The sequence below is a fragment of the Zonotrichia leucophrys genome, chromosome 13 (genome assembly GCF_028769735.1).
Source record: "Zonotrichia leucophrys gambelii isolate GWCS_2022_RI chromosome 13, RI_Zleu_2.0, whole genome shotgun sequence".
In the NCBI taxonomy this organism is placed as follows: Eukaryota; Metazoa; Chordata; class Aves; order Passeriformes; family Passerellidae; genus Zonotrichia; species Zonotrichia leucophrys.
The window spans coordinates 17,942,358-17,966,945 of NC_088183.1; the positions used below are offsets into that span (position 1 = coordinate 17,942,358).

Sequence of the window (24,588 nt, forward strand, 5' to 3'; positions counted from 1 at the left end):
GATAGAGACAAGATGCAAGGGAAGAAGTATATCAAGGTACAAAACTCATGTACTGTTGCATTTTTATATACATGGAAAATTACCAGAAGCACAATAATCATGGAATATGGTGTGGGATATGTCAGAAATTTTTCTGTGGCATATTGGTATATTCCTTTTGCACATCTACCATGTTATTTTAAGAAAGGCCCATTTTAAGTAGTGCTTAATAAAATACCTAATCAAGATAGTTATCTAGCTGTTGCATCGCTACTACAAAGGTTTGCACTTTTCAAACCATTAACAAACTTCTAAGTTAACTTAACACTCAAATCCTTCAAACACTGATGCATAAAGCACAATAACCAATTCTACTTCACACACTAGTGCACTTTTTATCTTTCCCTCAGCACTCTGCCCATCCCACTAAAAATACATCTCTTTCTTCTCCTGGCCATTTGCTCCAGGATTTCAAGGAGGGCACTTCTATACTTCAAGTCATGATCACTCCCATACCAGCAATTAAAGAACATGACCTAGGGAAGTGTGGGGAAGTGCATTGCCAAAGAAGTCAGTCAGATGACACTCCCTACTTCCAAATTCCTTACAGAGCATTAGCATCTCACTGTAATCGACCCAAAGCAAGGGGGCTGAGGTAGCTGTTCCTGGCCTGTGCTGCCTGTGGGGAGCTGACACTGCACCAAGAGCAAGAAGGGAACAGTTCCTCAACCAGAACCTCCGTAAGACAATCCTAAATATGAGGCTGTGTGGAATGCGTCCCATGATATTCTCATCCCGTTTTTGTTCTTAGCTTCGCAGGACTGGTGATCACTCTGTTTTCCCTATCTTTAGGGAACTCGGACACCAAAGACTGGCCCTTCTATTTTATCCTGTAAGGGAGAAACAGCTAAAAGAGAGGGAGGGATACAGGACTATGTAATTTTTTTCACCTTTCACTTCACTTCTTGGGAAATACTGAAACAGCCAATGATGCATCGTCACTGAATGGCCAGAACTGCTGGAGAACATTTGTCAGAATGCATCCTTGTGCAGAGGAGAGAAACAGAATGCATTACACCTCCATCCCAGTAATCCTTTTTGGCCCTGTCTCACATATCATTCACTCCTGGCAGCTGGGGAAAAGAAGGGTCTATGAAAGGGCTGTGAGTCAGATGGAAACTGATTTGACAGCTGGGAAGAATTGAGAAAAAGCCTGAAGATTCCTATTGATGGATTTCAATAAAGACAGATGCAAAGGGCTGCAAGTCTGACAAGAGAGCAAAGCACACAGGTACAGCTGGAGATCTGCGCATGATCCTGGGTCCGGAGCTGAACAAAAATGACTAATCTCAAGAGGCTGCAAAGACAGCAAGGACTTGCCCACAAGTACTCACAGGAACAGGCTTTTCCAGACAGTTTTTTTCTCTGTATGGGGTTTTTTTCATTATTGATATTTTTTATTTAAACAGAACAAAGGAACATGGTTTAAGTAAGCCTGTTCCATCTTCAGAACAGTACAGTTTTAAAAGAAATATACATAGCCAATTGCAGTGTCCTATTTTAGTATTATTACGCACAACTATGAGAACACAGCTGGAATTTCTAGGTGTTTAATAAGGTTTTTATTTTTAATAAGTAAAAGTAGTGATCATTTCTAGTGACCATCAAGTTATGATAAATACTTGCATTGCAATGTAATCATCTACTTTGCCTTTTCCATTGCTGCCACGAGCACATCAAAGAAAACAACTTAATGTCACCTTTAAAGATCTCTGACTTACTGAAATCTGTATTGCATGATATTAACAACCACCCACATTATATTAATGTTCTAATTTAGCATATAAATAATTCTTAGTACAGGAACAAAGTCAAAAGGGAAAAATGCAAACTTATCTAATAAGTACCAAGTAAATATATCTTGGTTTCCAAGTGAACTCTTTTGCAGCCAGAAACAGAGATTTCCAATAAAACCTATCCAAATCTGATCAGGTTTATATAGTGTGTTCCTACATGTTGTCAGGCAGCCCATGCAATGAGAGCTCTGTGCACCAGTACCTGTGGTCCCTTACAGAGGTAAATGCCATCTCCTGCATCTGCAGGGATGGAGCAGCACTGACTGCTGACCACCAACAAGCACAGGCAGAGCTCTTCCATGGACACAGCGTGAGCTATTTGCTCACTTTTACTCCTCTCGCCTTCACACAGACACCTTTCTCACCTGTCAGATACTTGACTTTGCTGGGGAAACACTAGGGAAACTCTTCTAGGAAAAAAATAATTGCTTCAGGAACAGACACTGGAATTATAGTAAATAGGTCTACAAAGGAGGTATAAAAACATTCTTGCAGTTAATGCAAAGCAAATGCAATAGCAATGCATATGCATCACCATTTTACTTGTCACCTATTTTTAAGGTGAGCATTTCTGCTGCCATTATTTGAAATTAGTTGTCATTGTTGGAGATCCTAATTTATTTGTAATTATGTAATTGCAATCCAGTGACATTCCAAGAGTAAACTAAAAGCTCCCACGATATTAATTTTGAAATAAGAAAATAAATAATGTAATAAAAAATACATGCTGATTTACATCTCTTAATAGAAATAATTCTTAATTAAGCAATTTTTAGTATTTTTTCCTAATTCTGCAGGAGGATTTCTAGGATAATGTGACAGCATTGATTTTACTGCAGTAGGGTTAAAATTCCATCTACTTTTCTGGATCCAGTAAAACAGATTCAATATATAAATTTTCTTTACTTTTTTGGAATCTTTTGCCAGCCTGTACTAACCCATATCTTGAAGAAATCTATATAAAGAAACAGAGGTTTTATGCCAGTATTTTATCTTTACTATTTTCTTTGGTGTATAAACTTGACACAGTTAATGATCAAAGCAAGAATATAGTCAGTGACTTGGGGGTCCCTTTGTTTTAAAAAATACCTCACTTGCATAACTAGGAAGTTATTTTCTTTAAAAATTCAGTGATACCTACATCCCTTTATAAAAAGATGAACTTTAAAGCACACTTAGTTCTTAAAACCTGTATGCTTTACATCTGGGAAAACCTTTAATACAAAAAAAGTTCACTACATTAATTTGAGTTCATTACATTGATTCACTACAAGTCGAAGAGAGACCAAATCTTCCAGCTGATGAAAACAGAAATATTTATTCTTAGATTATGTGTCTGGAATGGCAATTACAGCGAAGTTTGTTTTGTTCACATTCAATCCATCATGTCTTTAATCTGCAAATTACAGTCACAACAAAACTCTTGTAGCCCTATGAAATCATACACCTAATTATCTGGTTCTGGTTCCATTATCCCAAGAGGCCCTTTCCTTTTTCAAGTTTGGTTCTAATTCATTTTCAATAAAGAGCAAGAATTACAAGTAAGAAAAAATGATTAGGAAAACTTAAATAATACACAAGGCAAAAACCATCACAGCTTCAGATTCTCTCTAGCTAAGGTAATATATCAAAAGCAAACAAAAGTCCTCAATAAAGCATAAATCAGAATTGCCTCTTTGCAGCCTGTATGATTCTTAATAAGGACGAAGCCCACACTGAGAATCCATGCACTGGCAGACACCACTTTCCTCCCACAGCCATCTGCTGCCTACACTGGCTACACTCACATGCATTTCAACACAAGCAAATAGCAGCTGCAAAACTGGAGTTCTCTTACCATCTGACAAGTCAATTAGCCCGAGGTAGTGCAAGAGTTTCAGAGAGGAGCACACCACCACCACAATCCCTAAAGTCTGGAGTCCCTCTGACTCTCCTTTCGTCCACATCCTGCAAGGCACCACACGGACACCCCTGGTGTGCCTGCAAACAACTGCCGGGCATCAGAAGCTGAGAAATCCTGTTTCAAGCTTTCCTTCCTGCTGCTCAGCTAAGTGCACAGCACATTCCCCTCTTCCCCCTCTCTCACTCCCTCACTTTCCCAGCCTCTCCCCCTCCCCTCTCATTTGCCTTTCTTTTTGGTTTTTTTTTGTTGTTTTTTTTTTTTTTTGTTTTGAACATGCAAGCAACTCCTGCATTAAACCATAATCTAAGGTTTCCTTTTCTTTTTTTTCTTTCACCTCAGGGTAATTCTCTCAGGAGTTTGCTCTGCTCCAGAACAATTGAGCACCACGCTGCTAACCTCAGCGACATCTAACATCTTTTTCTTTTTCTTTTAAATACCTGTGATACCAGTTGCATTCGAGATTTTTCTCAGTAATTCTGCCAATGCAGATGCTTTTTGTCAATGCCTCTTCTGCACTGCATAAGAGAATAAGGGAAACTGTAGGAGAGGAAAGGGCTTTCCTTTGCTGAATGCCTCCCCTCACCCACAACATGCTGGGATGAACAAAATCACACTTCTGACATCCCCGTGTGCACCCACACCCAGCCCAGGAGCTGCAGAGTAATTCTGTCTGTTAACAGCTCCCCTGGGTACGCAGCTGGACAGCCAGAAGTGCACTCACCATCTGCAATGCAGCCACACTGGGGTGGGCCAGGCTGGCTGAACGAGCTCCCCTTGCAGGCAGCTGAGGCAGAAGAGCAATTCCCACAATTTCATCCCAGTGTTTCACCAGGCTGCTGGCACTGGGCAGCACTGTGGGCTGCTCACAAGCTGATTATGTATTTCCCCATTATCACCAGAGATGAGAAAACACTTGGTTTCGCTGCAATATTGCTACACCAGTAAAGGCTGGGGTTTTCAAGCATGCTATTAGACACTGGTAGTCCCATGCTGGATGTTCAGGAGAACTGAGCTGACTGATGCCTTTCATTTTACGGGACTCAGAGGCTGCTGCATCCCCACAGTCCAGCCCAACCCAGACAATCAGCAGCTCCCCCTTCCTGCAGTTCCCAGTGAGCAGGGCAGGTTCCCTTTACCCCACAGCACTGGGCCACAGCCTCTCCTGGTGCTGACTCTGCCTTAAACTGCTGGTGAATACCAACATCAGGTGCAGAATCTCAACAGGATTTTGTGTATCATAGTAACTAAATAGTGCACTGGATTGCTAAGAGATGCTCATAGTGAGGCCAATTGGAGGTGCAGACTACTCGCACACACTTGAGTGATCAAGTCAACAAGCAATGAGCACTTTAATTGAATTTGAGCTTTATTTCTCTATGTAGGTGGCCAAGGAGAACAGACTAGCAAATGTGTTATGAGGGCTCTCTGCCACGGGCATCCACCTTCCCAGAGCTCAGTGGCATTACATCAAAGCCTCTTCTCCTGATGAATACTTTAGACCAAAGCAATTTTTAGTGCTCTGTACCATCTGCCATATTAGGTTTTCATTCCCCTGGCTCTATGGCTGGCTATAATGCCACATCATGTTTCATATCTCCCAGATTAACACATCCAGCTTGAAAACTATCAAGGATCTGAAGTCACTGTACTGTCAAATCTCTCCCAGATAGAGAGGATAATTTGAAAGAGTAGCATGAGAAGTAGACCTCAAAACATTTAGATAATTCCTTGGTGTACCATGTCCTGTTCCAATTTAAAAAACAAACTACTACTACTACACAAAACCCCCAAATAAACAAGAAATCATGCTGGTCCCCCCCTCGTTGTATTGCACTAAATAGTTCCCTCATCACATGAGGTTTGGACAGGAATAATGACCACAAAAATAGCCAGATTGTTTCCTGTCTATGGAAGGGATGCTTGTCAGATTTACTAGCTGTCTGGTGAGCTTTGCACTGTTTTCTTAGACTCCTTAAGTTTACACATCCTAAAGAGCATACAGCATCACAGTCCACTTCACACACTTGTTCCCAGGCACTCTGTTTACTTACAGATACATTTAGTCACAAAGTTTCTTCCCAGCTGCATCCGATTACCACTAATTAAAAAGAAAGGGAAACCCAAAAAAATTTTGCTATAATGAGGAATGAAACTCAAAGCATCTGGCTCCCCAAGGGTGAGCTTGCAATCCTCTGGTTCTCTCACCCTAATATCTTAACTCCACAGCTCCTAAAGCCCTGCAGCAGCACCTCAGCAAGAGAAGGGGGAAAGACACAGCAAAGCGTGAGTTCCATTGTTTGTGTTACTGCAATTTATGCCAAGTCCAAAGTGTTTGATGCTTTAGGCATTCCTGATACGAGCAGCTCCAAAAGAACATGCAGTTTTGTTCCCTCGAGTACTCACTACTTGAAGTGAGCCAGCATTCGTGCATGCCAGAAGTTCAGAATTCATTTAACAATATATCCAATGCTGTCAAGGCCAAATCCCGATTTTTCTGAGGTTGAATCAGTTTTCAAACAAGCTTGGAGGGAATGTTGAATGAGAATTTTCCCATCCAGGACCTTCAGGCTGCTTTAGGATTACCCTGATGCTGGCAGTTCCTCCTGGATGCTGCCTTTTCTCTCCCACTTCCCAAAACAACTCAAAATTGTCACTTGGTTCATTGTTCACGTGCTTGTTTGTGCCCCAATGTGGAGACCCTGGGGGGGGCATTCCCTGGTTTAGGGAGACAAAAGAAGCTTCCCTCAAAAAGCTGTTAGACCCCATTGGCTCCTTCCCCTGCTCCCATGTCCCTGAGCCTTGGCAGACTGAAACTCAGACCCTCTGTGTGTGGGTGCTGGGACCTGAACATCTCCCTGCATGGCTGAATAAAACATCTGGGGGTATTATGCAAAGGCCCTTTTTGCTTCCTTACCTTGGACTATACTAGCAGCAATTCAGACTGCAACACCCCAAGAACTGGGATTCCTCATATTGGGCACATATCAGGGTCATACTGTGCTAACTTTTAATGGAAAATGCTGTTAAGTTGCCTGACATGCAGAGCACCAAGTGCCCCCACACATACAACCATCCAGCTTGGAAGCCACACACTGACCTACTGTTATGGTATATGATTAACCCAAATCAGCTTTCTAGTGTTCCTTAACAATTCAAATAATCACAAGTGATTGACTGAAGAGCTGACTACAGATGAGTCATGGGAGGCAAATCCTATGGACCCAAATACTCATAATAAGAACTAATTTCTGTAAGGGATAGAGCTTTCCTTAACAGCTGGGCCCATTCCCTACAGTCACACTCATTCTTTACTGTAGTGTTGAGCTAATGAGTGAGATTGGTTCTGTGATTAAACCAAAGGAAGGCTATCCAGTTTTGTTTTCCAGTAGAAATCTGCAGAGAAATAGAGGATCATCAACTTTTAAAAAGAGGCAGAAACATTAATCAAGATATTATTAGATATTTTATTTGAGTTGCTTCTGAAGCAATGAGGATATGAGGAAAAACCCAAACCAATGCCAAATAAATACTGCGTGTGACTTCTTTTTTCTTTTTTTTAAAATTTCTACAGAACTCCGCTCTGCAATCTGTAAACTGTGCTGCAGATTCAGGTTTTGGATTCATGCTTCCCAAAGATTTCTAATATTCTGCAAAACACATGCTGTCATCCTTAGGGTAGGCAGCTCAAGGGACTATGATTTTACCTAGAATCACATGGAATAAACTGCACAAATTAAACTGCCTGGTTTTCTACTGTAGACATTGATCAACAGATTTTGCAGAAGAGCAGCTGGAAGGACATTTTTCTAGTTATATGCAGACAAGGTTAAGCTCACTAATGAAGCAGTAAGCTTTGTGTTTACCAAACTTTAAATAATGAGGATGTAATGTTAAAATACCAGACATTCTGATAATAGGGACAGATCTTCCTGCTAGTGCTTACTGTACACATCTGTCATATGCAGCAAAAGGAGTTGAATGCCTCAATTAGCTGCAGAAAAGGTATGCACAGCATGTGCACTGAGAATGTACGAGGGAACTTCATAAAGATCAGTCAAAATAACATGCAATAAAAAGTCTTTTCTGGTAATAAAAGAATTGCTATGATGAGTCATATAAACTATTTGTGTAATCTATAATCAGCTTTTAAAAATGGCTGGGGGGAAATAATGCATCAAACAGGTGAAAAATTCACAGCAAAATGGAGAATAATACCCCTCTCAGCAGAAGCTTCTTCAATGACCAAGCTATTTGGAACAGATTTACACTTTTGAAGAGGAGGATTTGTCTCCTCATTTTGCATAATACAAATGCAGCATGACATGTTCTCAATACCCATACCTTTACAAAAACTTGGTGGTATTCTATGATCTGCCTGATTTAAAACTCTAAATAGTAGATTTTTGTCATTTTGATGAACTACTCACTTGCTGCTGTGTTATGATAAAGAATAAATAGGAACATCTGAATGATTCTTCTTGTAGAGTACATTATTCCATACACCCCCAGAACAGCTCTGTGTACCTATCTTCTGACACTCAGCAATCCTGAACGGTCTTCTCATATGGCTGCTGTCCATAAATCTGTTTCCACTTCAGATTTCTGAAGCCCATCCACTTGTGGCTTGTTTTAGAAGGGGCATAACGATTCACAGCTCGGCAGCATCAAGAGTATGAATTTACTATTCCCACATATTTATCCAATGAGTTCTTTTGTGTGTACATAAAGTTAGCTCGTTTTGTTGCTGTTTTGATTTAATGTTATTCAAACCAAAAAGAAAACTAGGCCTTTCTCGTGACTGACTTTAACTTACCTAGTTCCAAGCAATGATATTTACTGCTTAAATTGAAGTATTTTTATCAGCTTGCCTTGGTCATCAGTCATTTCTCTGTCCTGTTCATGGCCATCCATATTTCTCAGATTTCTCTGGATCTCACTAGCCCCAAAGAATTTGTGTCATCTGCAAATTGTGTGACAAAAAATCCACTTATTGATAACTACTGACTACAATTAAAAAAAAAAAAAAAGGTGTGAGTAAATTTAGAAGTTTGGTGTTTAAGTAACTGATGATCTAGAGCAAATCCAAAAAAAATCTCCACAGTCACACAGCCATTTGGTCCCAATGAGCTCAGGTCCCTGCCCATTTGCACCACTACAATTCCAGCCTGACCCCTCTGCCTGCAAATTAATTGGATTTCATATCACACTGGTATTTCCCAGCAGTTATCCACCAGCTAGAATAGGTTTTTTTAAAGTCATGGCTAATTGCTATTTATTATTTTTGTCAGTAGAGGTACATTCAGTTTAAGGATAGATGAAACACAAATCTCCTTAGTTAGTTTGGATAACACAGAAATTGGGATGTTTTTCTGTTAGTGCTACCCAGGGAGCTGGGAATAAAGAAACTCAGTTTTCAGCTGCCATTTCCTTGCTGTGCGAGCAAAGGGAAATAACCTGCAGATGAACACTTGTCCTGGCATAGTATCAATTTTTCTGCTATAACAAAACCAGCTATAATTCCTTCAACATTCCCCCCATTGGTTCAGTTCTGATGCATGTGAAGGTGGTGCTGTCTTTGAGCTATCACAATCTGCCTGCTTGCTGACAATGGTAGGTGGCTGTGGGGTCCATGGACCCATGAGGAGAAGCAGGAGGATCCCCCCCTCTCAGAGGGTTGTCTTGAGCCAATGATTCCCAGCGTTCTGTGAGCATCTTGGCACAATTCACATTGTCAACTTAACAACACACAGGAATAGCTCTGACGGGTTCCAGAAATCTAATCCATCATTCCTGACTTTCTCCAGAGGAGTTGGCAGCACAGACAAGCACATCCCACCTTGAAGTGAGGGTTTGGCTTTACCCTGGAGCTCACGATGGCAAAACCTGAGTGAGTGTTAGCAATGCACACCAGGCCATGAGAAGACCAGCACCCAACAAAGAAACCAGGGAACCTTGAAGGAATAACCTGAGCCACAGTTTACATGCACAGTCTGAAACTACAATAGAGGCAATACATAATTAATGAAAAATTAATAAGAGCCTCTCACAACTCTTAAATATCCTTGTGAAGCTCTATTTAACTTTTCCCTTCTAGTGTGCACCAATTTCTCTAGATTTTTATTTGTAAACCAACCCAGGCACATAAACCACAGCTGCAAACCCAGCAGCCTCCTCTGAGATCACACATCACTCTCAGACTTGCAGAAATGCAGCATCTGTTCTCAGGATGGACCCAAGGAAGTTTTCCAACACCGAACTTACTGTCCTGTCATGCTGTTACTGAGGCTGGATGGACTGCTAGCAATCACTTAATGATCTCAGCTGTGCTAGGAGACGAGACAGGGAAAGGCTGCAAGGACATTTCTCATTGTCCTACTTTTAAACAGCCAATGAAAGCTGAGGAGGACACATGCTGTAAGGAAAAGAGAAGTAAGGCAGAGAAGGTGAAAAGTTAAGAAGAAACAGGAAAAGAAGGTATTTCAAGACTGAAACAAGGAACAATGCATAAGGGCATGCAATGGGAAAAACAGATCTGTGAGGGAGCAGGATGGGACTATGTACAACATGAAACTGCTCAAAAATAGAAAACCTGATGTTTCAATTATTCTGGAGGCTCATTCCCCAAAAAGGGAAAATCCCACTGTATGAATCCATGCAGCGAATCTGTGCTGAGCCCCACACCCAGCTGAGCATTTCCCCCAGAGCCTGTACTCAGAGGTGAGCACACCTGGCCAGCAAATACGCATCACTGATGAGTGCCAAGCAGCCAAAAGAAGCTGTTAAAGCCCACAAAAACCACGGGACAGATGTGTTTTGCAGTGGCAGTTTTTAGCTGACTGGATTTCTGCCACAAGCAAGAGATGTGACCCCTCCCTTGGGGGTCTATCACTGCCAGGCTCTGGAAGCAGTTAAAGGGCATAAAGCTCAAAGCCTCTGCTGTCAACTCGGGCTGCAGGGGACCCATCACAGCTCTGGTGGTCTCCAATGAAGACATCCCCTTTATTTACCCATTTCTCTTTATTTTTAAGATGCAAACTGAAGAATCACTTTGCTTAGTGCATTTTTAACTCACACTTTAGTGACATACTAAATTATGCCCTCATTTTTGCATAAGAATTATAAAAAATGAGATGGTCATCTCATAAAGTCATCTCATACATTTTTCTTAGTAACAATAGGCCTAAGCACTGAAAAACACTCCACTTCTTGAAGACCAGTATTTCTTTGTGTGTTACATTAAACTATTTTCTCACCATTTTTCATGCTGTTCTGGATTTCTTATTTTTAAGTGACCTCAAGGGATGAATAATTGTATACAATATTCTGAATAAGCCTATATTTGTTTCACTTACTGAACTGCTGTATGAATTACCTTTAAATACTCTTGTTGACTCTGCTGGCATTTCATCTTCATTTTACCATCTATGTAATAGTTGCACTTAGGTTTTTATTTTATCATCTGTAATTTATCATCTAATATATTATAAAAAAATCATCTGTATTCCTGTTCTAGACCCAGCTCAAAAGGTTTAATTTACTTAGTTATTTGCAGAAGTATACTAGATAGTGCCACAACTACTAGGAGATGAGAGAAATAAATTAATGAAAGAATTACGAATCTGTATAAAACTAACCATATTTTAGATACATCACAGTGAATTATGAAGTAGTACCACACTATTTTAGATACATCATAGCCTCAAATTCCACCATCCCAAAAATTTTTGAAATCTGTACAAAGCAGGAAAACTCTCAGCAAACAAAAATGTCAATTTATAAAGCTAATGTCTGAAGTCAAACTTTCTAAAGTAGTTTGTAAAACATAGGCAGCAAAAGCTGAAATGCCAGTTTATGATGTATTTCTAAGCACACAGAGAGTAGAACTTTTAGAGGGCTGTCTGGAAAGGGGCTGGCTTTGCTTTTGCCAGCAGTGCTCCCACTGTAAGGTTATGGCAGCAGCTGCACGTAACCTGCACTCAGTAGAGGGGTCAGCTCTCCCAGCTAACCAGACTGTCCCTGATTTATAAATTACAGTTTAACTGCTCCTCTAGTGGCACCACTAGTGAAATTCTGCTGCTTGACATGAAGGTAGGCTGACTTTCATGGAAACAAAGCACATGAAGAGCACATGACAGAAATCATACTTAGGATATTAAAGCTAAGCAGCAGCCTCAGATAATAAGCCTCCTTCGTGTGTCTTGTGTGTATCAAAATATTCCATGACCAGGCATGTTATCATGCACACTTGAGCAGGCAGAATACTCCCCCAGTATTCCCTGTCCTCCTGATTCACAGTTCCATGGCTAAGATGGTATCGCAAGTATAGCTCTGTGTGTTTGTGTGTGTGTGAGAATTTCTTCAAAGGCCTTCTATAGTGGATATTTTTGCCTGACGTCCAGGACAAATGATGAGGAGGAATCCATCTTATCAGAAGGCTAATTAATTACTTTATTATACTATATTATATGACATTACATCTAAACTGAATCTGCCCAGTGCTCAACTGCACAACATCTCGTGACTGTCAGCTGACAGTCCCGACACACACACACACCTGGGTCCAACTGGTCAGTGAATCAAAACACTCACATCAAAATCCAATTACAAATTCTCTTCATGTAAACAATCTTCCAGCATGCATTCCACTTGTGAACAAAAACAGGCACAGTAAATGAGATAAGAATTGTTTTTCCTTTCTCTGAGGTTCAGAGAATATGAATCCCAGCATATCCTTGGGAAGTTGTGCCTTGCTTTTCTCTGTGAAGAGAAATGTGGTGAAGCCTTCACCATGCAAAACTCAAAGCCTAACATTTTTCCAAAAAAAGTAAGACATTTGAGAGCCAGCTCCTTGATAAGAGAAACATTCATCTGCATGAAAAATTTTGCATCTTATTGCAGAGTCACTTATCCTCTGAAGGAATTATACACCTCTTAGGCTAATCCCAGTGCTGAATGGGATAAAACCAGGTTCCAGAATTAGGGACAGAGTTCAGCACATGTTAGCAGCACAGGAGCACAGGACTGCAGTGCTTCTGCCAATGTCTGCAGAACAGCAGCAGTTCCAGCTCCTACCCCAGAGCTCTCCAGGAACAGCTGCCCTACAGCAGCACTCGCCTGACCCTGGAACCAGGAGCCAAGTCGTTTCCCCTGGGTGTCCACATGAAAATGACCATGTGATGAGCATTATCAGTTGTATTATAACATTTCTTGATGAAAATCAAATACACAGCACACAAAGCACAGAGATGAAAGGCCAAATCCCATAGTGAATTGTGATGGAGCAGTTCCCTGTCAATCTAAATTTCGATCAGTTCAAGTACCGGAAGATCAGTGTTCCCCAGGACACTGCAATGGACTCCTCAAAGAGCATTTTTGAGGAAAAACTTGGTCAAATATGTGTATCTCAATTAACTAGATATTTTCACAATGGTCCTTACTATTAATTGAAAATTTTAATAAATCTTTGCCTCTACTTACATATTCCTGTGAATTTGCTGACTGGAACACATCCTAACTAATGGAAAAGAATATGACAGAGGACATTACTTTCTCTGCCCTCCCTGTGATTTAATTAAACTGCAGCTTATTAATTAATTGCGAGTTACATTCTCATGAAAAAAGTGCAAAGCTTAATTGTCATCATTAAACTACATATCAATGGATGCATCAGTGCATGCTTTGCTGCTGCTCAAATACATCCCTGCTCAGGCCTGGAGGGCAATACACTTAGATGAAATCAAAGGGTATTTCACTTGTCACTACTTTTTCTGTTCAGAGTGCTTTCAGGCAAAGAAAAAAACCAAAATCCAGCAATTATGCCAAATTATGTCTGGAGGTATTGGAGATAACAGTTTAGTTAATGTAGAACACTAAACACTCTTCAGTACATTGAAGAATCCTTGGCTTGAGATTTCTCTATCCTTAAGCATTATACATTCACAGCAAGTAGCAAATTACAATTAACTCTTGCTAGTCATCAGGAAAACATGCACTACAATACACTTGGGTTTGTATTAGGATAACCTTCCAGGTATGTTTTGAACAAAAGTATTGATATGAATTCTAGAGATATCTCTCTAAATATACCTCTGCTATTTCTAGAGAGAAAAAAAGATGGCACACATCCAAACCACTATCTACTCAATAACAAACTACTGAGCAGGATTCCATTTTAATTGGGCCTTGAGAATTGAAGGATGCTTTACTGCAGAAGAAAAGCGTGCAGGCTAACATTTGAGAAATGAAGGCAGGCAAAAATTCTTTAAATTTTGTGGCAAATCATGAAATCATTCTGACAGTTTAGGCTTCTTAGAGAGAATGATAGCACTCGGGTGATATAAATGCAAGCATTTGAGCTGCTATATAAATGTTTAGTTTGCTTAAGGGAAGATGGATGTTGGAAAAACACCATATTTGCTGCCCACCATTCCCACTGCTTGGTACAACCCTTGACTGTCAGGGGGGGCCTTTACAGACTGGCTGTTGCCTACAGCCACACAGGAGCAGAGGCTCAGCTGGCAGCATCAGTGTCTTTCTGCCTACTTCGACCTATTTTGAAGCCCATACAGCTGTATGGGCTGCTTACAAGAAGGAGTGCTTTTAGATTAGAAGAAAAACGCATTTGAATCTTAAGGCACCATGAAAATCTCATACATCATGATTATGGGAGTGTTTTTTTGGGAAAAGATACATAAAAATATTTGTGAATATGTGAAGCTTTGTGAGTCTGAAAGCTATTTGCAAGCCTCTGAAATCATCCAGTTCCACTAAGTGCACTAATCCTGTTTCAGTTGCTAGCTCCAGTATCATCAAAACAGGAAAGTGGAAAACCACTTGATTTCACGCATGGGCAAAATGGCATGGATTCTGCTAAAATAACTGATCTAAACAGGAAGGAATTTTCCAGTTTCTTGCCCAGGTTGCAAAGCTGCAATCTATGCTAAGCCATAGAAAACCCCAATTCCTGTGTTTCTCCTGGATACCAAGTAGGCAGCCTGTTGTTGTTAGGATATAACCATCAGTAAGCATTAATACTTAGGTTTCTTCAGACCTGGGTATAAACTATTTTCCAGTGGAAGATATATACATATATATCTTCCTGAACCACAGAAGAGTGCCATGAGAGTCAGTTAAGAATGAAATAGCATCTTCTCAATTAACATAATCTCAAACCTACTAAAATTTCACTGTTACAACTCTAGAAGGAGAAGGTGAAGTTGTCATATTTATTCAATACATTCTGTTCAGTTTATACAGTAATTTTGCTCAGAGGGGGCATTAGACAGCACATAGACTTGGAAATGCCATACAACAGCTTTAAACTTTAAATGTCAGCTGAGGGTTCTGGTTATTACTTGTTTACAGTGGTGTTAACTGCACAGACACTCAACTGACTTTACTTTGGTCTCTACTATAACTCCAAAGTACTGCAACAGGGGAATTAACTGTGCCACAAAGCTGACAAGCTTTTGTTTTGTGCTAACAAAAACTAAGCTGACAAGTCTTAAACTGCGGCTGTACTTGAAAGTAAAGCTGCGCCGTGGATCATGATGAATTGCAATGGCTGAGCTGGAGCCTTCATGAGACCAATTTCTCCAATCCAGCTCTTTCTGTGCTGGAGGGAAAGGATGCAGAGTCCCACCTGCATATCCACACAGCAGTGAAGCAGGATCAACTCACCACACTCTATATGGGACACCCACAAATGAATCACCAGGGCATCACAGCATACTGTGACTTGCTGGGGGCTGGCTGGTTGCAGACACACAAAGCTGGCAATATATGATCTGTATGGGAGGTACGGCAAGTCCTTTTCTGCATGCCTGTATTCTGCCTGACTATCCAAAAACACCTAATAAGCTTGGCTTTGCTGGTCACCTTAATTTCTTTATTTATTTCTATCAGCTTTACTTTTCTCTTGGGCATATCTAAGTCAACACCACTTAGTGGCATTGTCCTTTTTTGTCATTGCTCTTGCCTAGCTGAAGCGTTTCTCTGTCACCACTGTTACGGTGCTCCTCAATTACTGCTAGGTGACTCACACAAATGCTGTTACTTGTGTGAAGCAATAACTAATAGGTGGTTAGTGTCAGCCCTTTCTTGTTCCTAACATGCTACAGGATGTCACAAAAAGGGAGGAAAATGTGTGTGAGCCCAAGCTTTCAGAAACCTAGTTGCTGTGCTGGGGAGAAGTTATGAAATCACAGCTGAGTCCCAGCCACCAAAATGGCCTGGTGTGTTGAGGGGCCCAGCTGCCCTGAGCTGTGGCTTTGCTCCCCTCTCCCAGGCAGGTAAGGGCGCTGCCTCAGAGAGCTCTCCCCACCAGTGAGCTCAGCGCTGGGCAACACTGGGAACTTACAGCATAGGGCGCTCACTGAGCAAAGCTCAGTGTGAAACATGCAACAGGGCAAAGCCATGAAACAAGAACTGGTATTGGTGTAAGCCTTAGCTCTAGGAAATAACTATATGCCACAAAATATTAACAACCTCTTCATATAAATTTCAGCCTCTCAGAGCTCAGCAACTCACTGCCAATTTTGTCACATGCTGACAAGGACACTTGCCTTCCAGGAAGTCATTTGGGATCAAACTAGATCCCTTCCCCAGATCTCATCGGCATAATTTTAAAACAAGTTCCTTGGAAAATCGTTTTGGTCTGCTCTACCAACAGATAGGAAAGAATACATTTTCAGCAGACTGCATTCCAGAGAGGCTCCAGGCTGGGGTTCCCTTTATCTTAATGGTGTTCAGTAAGACATCAGCTGCTAGGCACATTATCTTGTGGGTGTGCTGTGACTTAGGAAAGGCACATACCAACATTTCCATTTTAATAAAGAAATCAGTTACCAAAAATGCCATCAGGGGAAGGTAGTTCCAGTAATGTGGAATTAACAAGTTTCTGTAATTAACCAATTATCTTAGATATAAGTCATTAGAAGTTGTTCTAATTTCATTAACTTCTCCTCCTAGCCTCTGCTTTCCAGCTAATTGGAATTGCAGAAAAAGGTGGGAGAGGTAAGACCCAGTAAGACACATCTAATACAACTGCTGCAGTCTCAAGCACACTGCAGAGCTGACCCACACTGCACAGCCAAGGAAAGGTGGAGGGACTCAACTGCTGGCAGGCTTGCTCAGAGCCAGCTGCCATTACACAGAAGATGGGTAGTTTTAAGTAGTAGTCGGAACATAATATTAAACTAGTGATGAACTGGCCTGGCAGCATAAATCTCTGTGCACAGTACGCCTTATCTATCAAAATATTCAGGATGCACTATTTGGAGGTATCTTAGAAAGTTCCTCCAAGACCCTGCTCTACCAACAGAACATGTGCTCAATACACAGCAAAAATTGGCAAAGGGCAGTTACAGGAACCTTTCAGTCACAGTTTTTTATTTGCCTGTTGCTGGGTCTTAGCTCAAATATTAAAGGCTGATGTATTCAAGGAGTGTAAGAATAGCAGCTCTTCAGTTCTGTCTGAAAGCCACTTACAGAGAAAGAGTGCTAAATTCCCTTTCACAGCAATTTTTTTCTAAGTTATCAGTTCAGCTCTCTGCCTCCTTTCCTTCTTAGGATTAAAGAAGGGAACTCAGAAGCTGGTTTTCCTTCAGTTTCTGCTTATAAATCAAGACATAAAACCTCTTTTAACACCTATGTGATCAGCAGGAAACATTCACTAGCTGGTTTAGGAACTGGCACTGCAACTGGGGCTTCTTACAGCATTGGATTATTTCTTGAAAAGCAAAGATCTCCATTTCACAGCTCTAACAAAATGGAACTAAGTCCTGAGAACTGCACTTTTGTAGTATGTCTGCAGATATTTTTACCAGTTCTGATGATATGGTTTGTACAATACATTGCTTAAATCAGGTTTAAATTGCACATCACAATAAAATTTAGCAAATTATTAAGAAAGGGGAGAAAGTGTCACACAACCTTTGTAATAAACAAATAGCAGCAAAAGAAAGAAAATGGGCAAATTGTTTTGGTAGAAATTCATATTAGGTAAATACCACACAGGAGATAATTGCTACTACTATTATGGAAACTTCACCTACAGTTTTGGAATATTTGACAAAGAAAATTCTAGTAAGAAAAAAATGAAAGAAAGCAAAATAATGTTTCCCAGAGACCTGAAGGAAAGCTAGGGACAGAGGTTAAGTTTCCTGAGTTTTTGAAGCAGCTTAGTTTGGTACTCTGCCTTCTTTCTGAACCCCTAAATTCAAATTATTTAGGCTCAGGTTCATAGACACCTTTGCCTTAATTTTTTTTTTCCTAATTTCCATACCATTTAATACTGTTTTAGTCAGCATCAGAACACAAGGCAGAAGAATACACAAAGGGAGAAAAAAGCAAAACAAAAGAAAGAAGGAAACAGTGAAAACCGAGTGATAAATCAAGACTAACAACAAGAGAATCATCAGATTCCAGTTTATCCACGCCAGCTAAAATTGTGTTGCTTATTGCCTAATTCTACTAAGAGATTCCTGCCTTCGTTTCAAGAAAGGTGTCAATTGATTGAATCAACCTTGAGGGAAAACGCCTTAATAAGCAGCTCAAGACTGAGGATGGACCTAAAGCATTTATCTAAATGCAAATACTTCCACAGATAGAGGAGTATAACCTAACACCAGTTACTTTTTGTCTAAATCTGCAGTACTCATCACAAGCAATTCTGTTTCCCCTGCAGTTGACACCAGACACACACAAAAACAGAGCACAGGCCAGCAGCACGTTCTCCCAGCAGGATTTCATTTCAAGGAGTAATTTTCATAAGCCCATTTGAAATTCTGATGAACAATAATCGCACTTGAACTCAACACTGAGAAGTCACAACAGACTGCAGCTCATTAAACCTCACAAGCAGCTCTTGAGACCCTTTGCTTTTACCCAAGCAAACATCCACAAAGCCATTCTGACGTGCTTTCCAGAAATGAACTGAGAACATCACAGAGCTGATATAAACTGGGCCAGGAGACTGGTTAAAAACCTGGAATACAACTTTATGGAACAGGTCCTAAGGGAGCCGACTGGCAAAACCACCCTTCTGATCAACAGAGTGGATCTTGGAGCAGAGCAGAGACTGGGGCTGGCTTGGCCACGGCCAGCACAGAGCCATCAAGTTTTAAATCCCTGGTGATAGGAGGAAAAGTGCCAGAAAAACCTCAGTCTGGGCATGAGGAGAGCAAACCTCAGGCTGTTCAGGGAATTAGTAGGTAAGATCCCCATAGAAAATGTTTGAAATGCATAATTTCTCACTGCTCAGGAGAAAGCAGTAATTTTAAAGTGACACAGGGAAAAGCAATCTGTAACAATAAGGAGGTATTTGCATTTTGTGGTCTACCCAAAAAACATTCAAGGGCAGACACTTTGTAAGAATTTTTCACAAATTATGTCCAACATAAATATAAATGGACAATTAATTAACGTACTTGGAAAGTAATGCTTCTTTTGCACAGAGAATTTTTTAAAGTTCTATGTAGATGGAGAATAAAACAGCTGTAGCTGAAAAGTTCAATACAGCAGATTTAATAACCTTCACTCAGACACATTATAAAGCTATTAAATGTCTGCCATTCAGGTAATTGTTGGAGGTTTGCTATATATTTTACTGTCTTCAGTCCAAGACATGAGGAAAAGGAGAGGGGGGTGGGAAAATCAAAAGAGGAGGGTAAGTAATAGATCCAGCCAAGAAGCTCTTCTCAGTAATTATGCCTGATTAGAAATGTGTCTGCTTCAAAGAACAGAAACCTGAAGCTTTATTAGTAATGAGAGATCTCAAGTTTCTAATTAACTGAAAACAAAAGTACCATGCATTTCACATTGTACCTTCTTGTCACACACAGTCATTGTTTTCAAATTACTCTCTGAAGGAACTAATTTGTGCATGACATAACAGAGAGAAGGACAGGGAATCTTAAAAATAAAATAATTCCAGCAATTCAGACAACACAGTTTTGCTTGTTCAGAAATCCTCTAGATCCTCTACCTCCCCTAAACCTGCCCAGATTCCAGTGCAGATTGCAGACTTTTTATGCATACCTTCATGTGAGAGGGAATAAACCCAGGCTCACCAGACTCAGGAAAAATATCTAAATTTAGCCTTTTTTTCTCCAGTAGTAAGCTGGAGTGGAAGGCTGCATGGCTGAGAGCTGACTCCTGTGCAGGGTATTTTCAACAGCATGTTAACACCCTTTCCTCTCGTACCTCTGGGAGGCCATAGATGTCACCTTCTTTAAGCAGAGAATTGCTTCCTACTACCTGTGCACCCTGGGAATAGATGTTGGGAGTTTCCAGCTGAAGCCAGAAGGCTCAGAAGTCAGAGACCTGCTGCAAACACCATCATATGAGAGCCTCTACTCACAGAATCCCAACTCTGAGGTGATCATAACGCACACCTACACTTCAGCTTATGTCTGACTTTAGAAGTTTTCCAGCAGTAAATGTAAATCTTCCATGTTGTTGAAGATGGCACTGGTAAGTTTTGCAAAGAACCTCACTACCCAGCAAAGTCTGAGCCAGGATATTTCTGTGCTTGATCTCCTTGCTGGTATTATCAGCAAGAACATGGACTACATCCAGCTGTGAAAGCAGACAGAGAAGAGCTCCCCTAGCCAGTGACAACTGGAGTAAGACTGTCTTATTTCACAGATGGTAAATCCAAGTTATTATCTGGTAATGAGAGAGCCAACATTTAATCTATCATGAACAAGGACAATTGAAACCAGGATGTCTATCTCTACTACATGTCCAAAGGAAACTAATCCCATGCAGAAAGGGCAAATCTCATTTCCCATTATAGGCAGCACACAGAATAACACAAGTTTGTAAACTTCCTTTGCCCCCTGCTAGAACAATCATGAAGTCATCCTTACACTTCTTATTTCATCAGACTATATCAGAAAAGCCTGATTTACTCCAAGAAAAAGATAACATTCACTTTAAGTGCTCTTTCTTCTGTTAAATACTAAGTTTTGCAATTTCGTATCCTCATTCTTTTAGCGTATGATTGAGACACTAACATATTTTTTTTCTTAGAGAATATCAGAGACTAGCTGATGTTAGGAGGATGATGAAAAGCACTGTTCAGAGCTGGGTTAACTACAGCAGGGTAGTTTAGAGTCAGGCTTGGGCTATTTCCAATACGGACTCCATAACCCATCAAGTCAGCCTCTTCTGTTGTTGGATCTAAAACGTGCTCAAGTCAACAACCAACCTTCTACTGACTTCAACACCTCGTGAGTTACCCTGCACAATGACACTCATTATTTAGGCTCATAAACACTGTAGAAACATCATGGAGGTTTTTTGAAATCAAGTGATTCTGCCTTCTGCTTCCTAAGACAGCTTGATGCAGTGGTATGGGAAGTGCACATAAATAATTCTAAACAAACTGGAGTCAAACAGCTTGATGTCTTCATATTTATCAGTTTTCCACGTCTCATTTGAAAACAATAAACCATGTAAATCTCTCATAACTCACAACTTCAAAGAATTTGTTCACTGTTTTATACTGAATTTATCTATATATACTTTGATTTAAGAACTTGTAAAAATACTAAATAAAAAGGCCTTGGCTTAGATGAGATTAAGTGTCACTGTAGTAATTCAGTAAGGGAATGAAACTTTAAAAAATAGCAGAAAAGCTACAGTTTATTTAATCATGTAATGACTACAGTTTTCTGCAAATTGGCATGGTGCTCTTTCAGCTAACTAAAAAAATCCTCCCCCAACTTTTCATTATCTACAACAAAAGCCCAGAGCAGACTTATGGGGCTGGGAAGTGACCCCTTTACTGAAAAGGGCAGCAGAAATAATGAAAAAAAAGTCAGAGAAAATTAGTTCACAGCAATAAATTTTGCCAAAGCACCAAGATTTTCTCACCTCCCCCAGCCCCAAATTTAGATCCCTAAGTCTTGTACACAAGTGGTTTTTCCTGCCCCACCTTCCCTGCCCCCCATGAGTCACAGCTTACACTGGTCCATGCATTTGTAGCATAAAGAAAAATCCAGGCAGTTTGGATGATGGAAGTGAACTGTAAGGGCAGAAGTGGCTTTGTGTCCTTTTGCCTCTGTTGAGGAGACAAGCACAGGCTCCTGGCAGCCCCTGATTCTGCCTGATGAGCCCATCACTCTGAGGGAATCTGTTCCAAGTTTCTGGGGATTCAACATATTAATTCTATTCTCTACCCCTTAAAGGGGAATAACTTCTCCTGTCTTACAAAAAGGAACTGTTGTGAGACAAAACATACACTTAATTTTTCAGAAGTGAAAATATCCATTCTGCAAGGCAGCTCCTCCCTCCCCAGGCTCAGGACACTCAGTCACAGTGGCAGCAGAAGCAGCAGGGCCAGGACAGCCCTTGCATTCCTCTGGCTCTGCTCTGCAAGGCAGGATGACTCTTAAAGAAAGTTCTTGAGGAAAGTTTCCAGACCTTTCCTCCATCCCCCTGCCTCTCCAATCCATTATATTCCTCCCAACTCCTATTTTGCAGGGGACTTTAGATGAAAATTTTGGTATACTTTTATCATCCCGGCAGTGTTATAATAGACATTACAGCCATGACAACTACAGCAAAACCCAAGTGTAGAAATGAGGTCTGGGGAAGGGGTGAATGAAGGAACACTCACAAGGTTTGACATTCTGTTTGTATAATTCTTTGTTCTTCACCTGGTATCCTCTGAATGCTCAGCAATACACAGCACAGTTTTTTCCCTAATTAAAAACCAAGTGAAAGTAGTAGTTACCATACAAATTATGTTTTAATTAAGAGAAACTATTTCATAAGTAAGACACAGCCATAAGAAGCAATTACACAAACCTTCAGAGATCCCTGAAAGCTGTGGCCAGTCCTTTTACAGAGAAGGCTCAATTTTGGAGTCCTTCAGCTAATTTTATTAGTCAGCTTGCACTTTTTTACACTTTCTCACACACAAGACAATCTGTTCCACTCATGGAGGACTGCTACAAATAAGTTAACGTTAAGCTCACCTGTCTGGTCTGGATAGCTCACTTATCTTTTTTTCTTACCACATCTCATAAGCAACTAGTAAATACACAATACTTTGAAGAGTTTTTTCTTTTTTAAGAAAAGTTTTCTGCCTCAGCATGTTCAAGCTAATTATTCTGTTAACACTCAGGGCTCAGGAAAAACACTCTCACAGTAGCATGATTAAAAGTCAACACAATAATAGTGCCCTGCAAGCTGTAGCACTAATTAGATTTCTTAATAGGATCAGGTTGAAAAGGTTTAGTTTGGATTTTGCTGAAGGAAAAATAAATGAGGGACAAAATGAGAAAAGAAAGACTGATCCAGATAGGTAGATATTAGATACAGGTTTTGCTCCCAGTTTGCCTACTCACCTCACAAACAACATCAGACATGTTACTATTGTCCTCAAGCAGCTCAAACATCAATCCTGACAATCACTTATTCATGCAAAAAAATTCATTACTCTTGAAGTGATCTTCACACTCTACAGAACTATTTCTAAAACCTTCACTAAATGAGAATGGACCTCTACAGAACTATTTCTAAAACCTTCACTAAATGAGAATGGACTTCAGTTTACTACAAGAAAGGCACAAAACCCCAAATGAGACAAGATGCCATAATTGCCAACAGGTATGATGACATGAGTATAATTTAAAGCTTTCATCTACTAAGTACTAGTTATATGGTCCCAGCAGCTATAATGAAACACTGGAGCTACAGTTTGAGCTATCTCTTTTCTGACCCTTTATGTCATCAAGCTGATCTACACATGAGTTTTTATGGGTAAAAAAAGAATGTGCAGTTTCTCTCTGCAGATCTCAGCTGTCAATTGCACATCCTGGACTTAGTTGCTTCTTTATTTTTAGATGCTTCATGCTTCAGTTCTTTAATTACCTACATGATCCTTCTGCAGTTCTTTATCTGCGTCATAAAGGAAAAACCAAACAAGAAAATTGGTCTCAGGACACATACTGCACTTTTGCCATCAACGCTTTGCTGTGAGCAACCTTCCTAGGCAGGCTAACTGCATATTAAAGATTTGCTGAATCAGAATGTAATAGAAATGAGCAGGCTTATTTGAACAGAAACCATGGTTTATTTCATGCATAATTGTGTTATTGATTTTCCTGAAGTCTATGATTAATTTGAATGCTGAATTATTTGGTGGCACTGAAATGAGAAATCAGATTGTTTGTTACTTCTGACAACAGATGAATTGGGATTTTGGAACGCTTCCATCCATTGCTACAGCAGATAAGCTTTGTTTTCCTTCTAATCAAGTTTGCATGAAATGTACATTAAATAAAGTTGCATTTTTTGAGGGACCTGCTAAGAAAAAAACATGAGTAACAGCTCTAGAGATTAAAAGTCTTTCATGTATCCTCAGAGCAGGCACAAGGAGCACAACTGTGTCACGTCTCCAGCCAGAGCTGCTGCACTATCCCTGCACTTACGTTTCCCTTGTGAGACTTCTATACCTGCAGTCACTAAGCAATCTGGTACATCATATGTAGAAGAGGTTTTGATACTTTCATTCAGATGAAACCATTAAAAAAACCCATGCCTACCAAATCACTAAAGCAAATACAGGACAGAATTTAAGACAGCTGTCAGGTCACTGAAATCAATCCCCCCAACTCTGCCCTGAACACTGATGGGATTTGGGCATTTTCCTTCCCCTCTTCCTTCACTGAAAACTGTGTTTTCATTCACAGCTTTTCTGATACTACATTGCTGCATTACAGGTTCTTTTGGTTAATTGCTGTAGCAACAGAAACCAGCAGTTCCCATGGCTGGCATGACCATCAACTGACATCCAGCAGCAGCAAGGCAGGTCCTGTGGGCACACTCACCACAGCC

At 40.4% G+C, this 24,588-nt stretch overlaps 1 protein-coding gene across 10 annotated transcripts in view; it reads right to left on the reverse strand.

The window, feature by feature from the left end:
• Positions 1–24,588, reverse strand: part of KCNIP1 (potassium voltage-gated channel interacting protein 1) — a 280,128-nt gene that overhangs the window by 32,836 nt on the left and 222,704 nt on the right. The window contains exon 1 of one of the 10 annotated variants that reach the window (XM_064725287.1): positions 3,673–3,887. The exons of the other annotated variants lie outside the window; for them this stretch is intronic. Coding sequence (XP_064581357.1) covers positions 3,673–3,781 — 109 coding nt within the window. The 5' untranslated portion in view covers positions 3,782–3,887. Of the gene's footprint in view, positions 1–3,672; positions 3,888–24,588 lie in introns of those variants that run through there. 10 annotated transcript variants of the gene reach the window in all.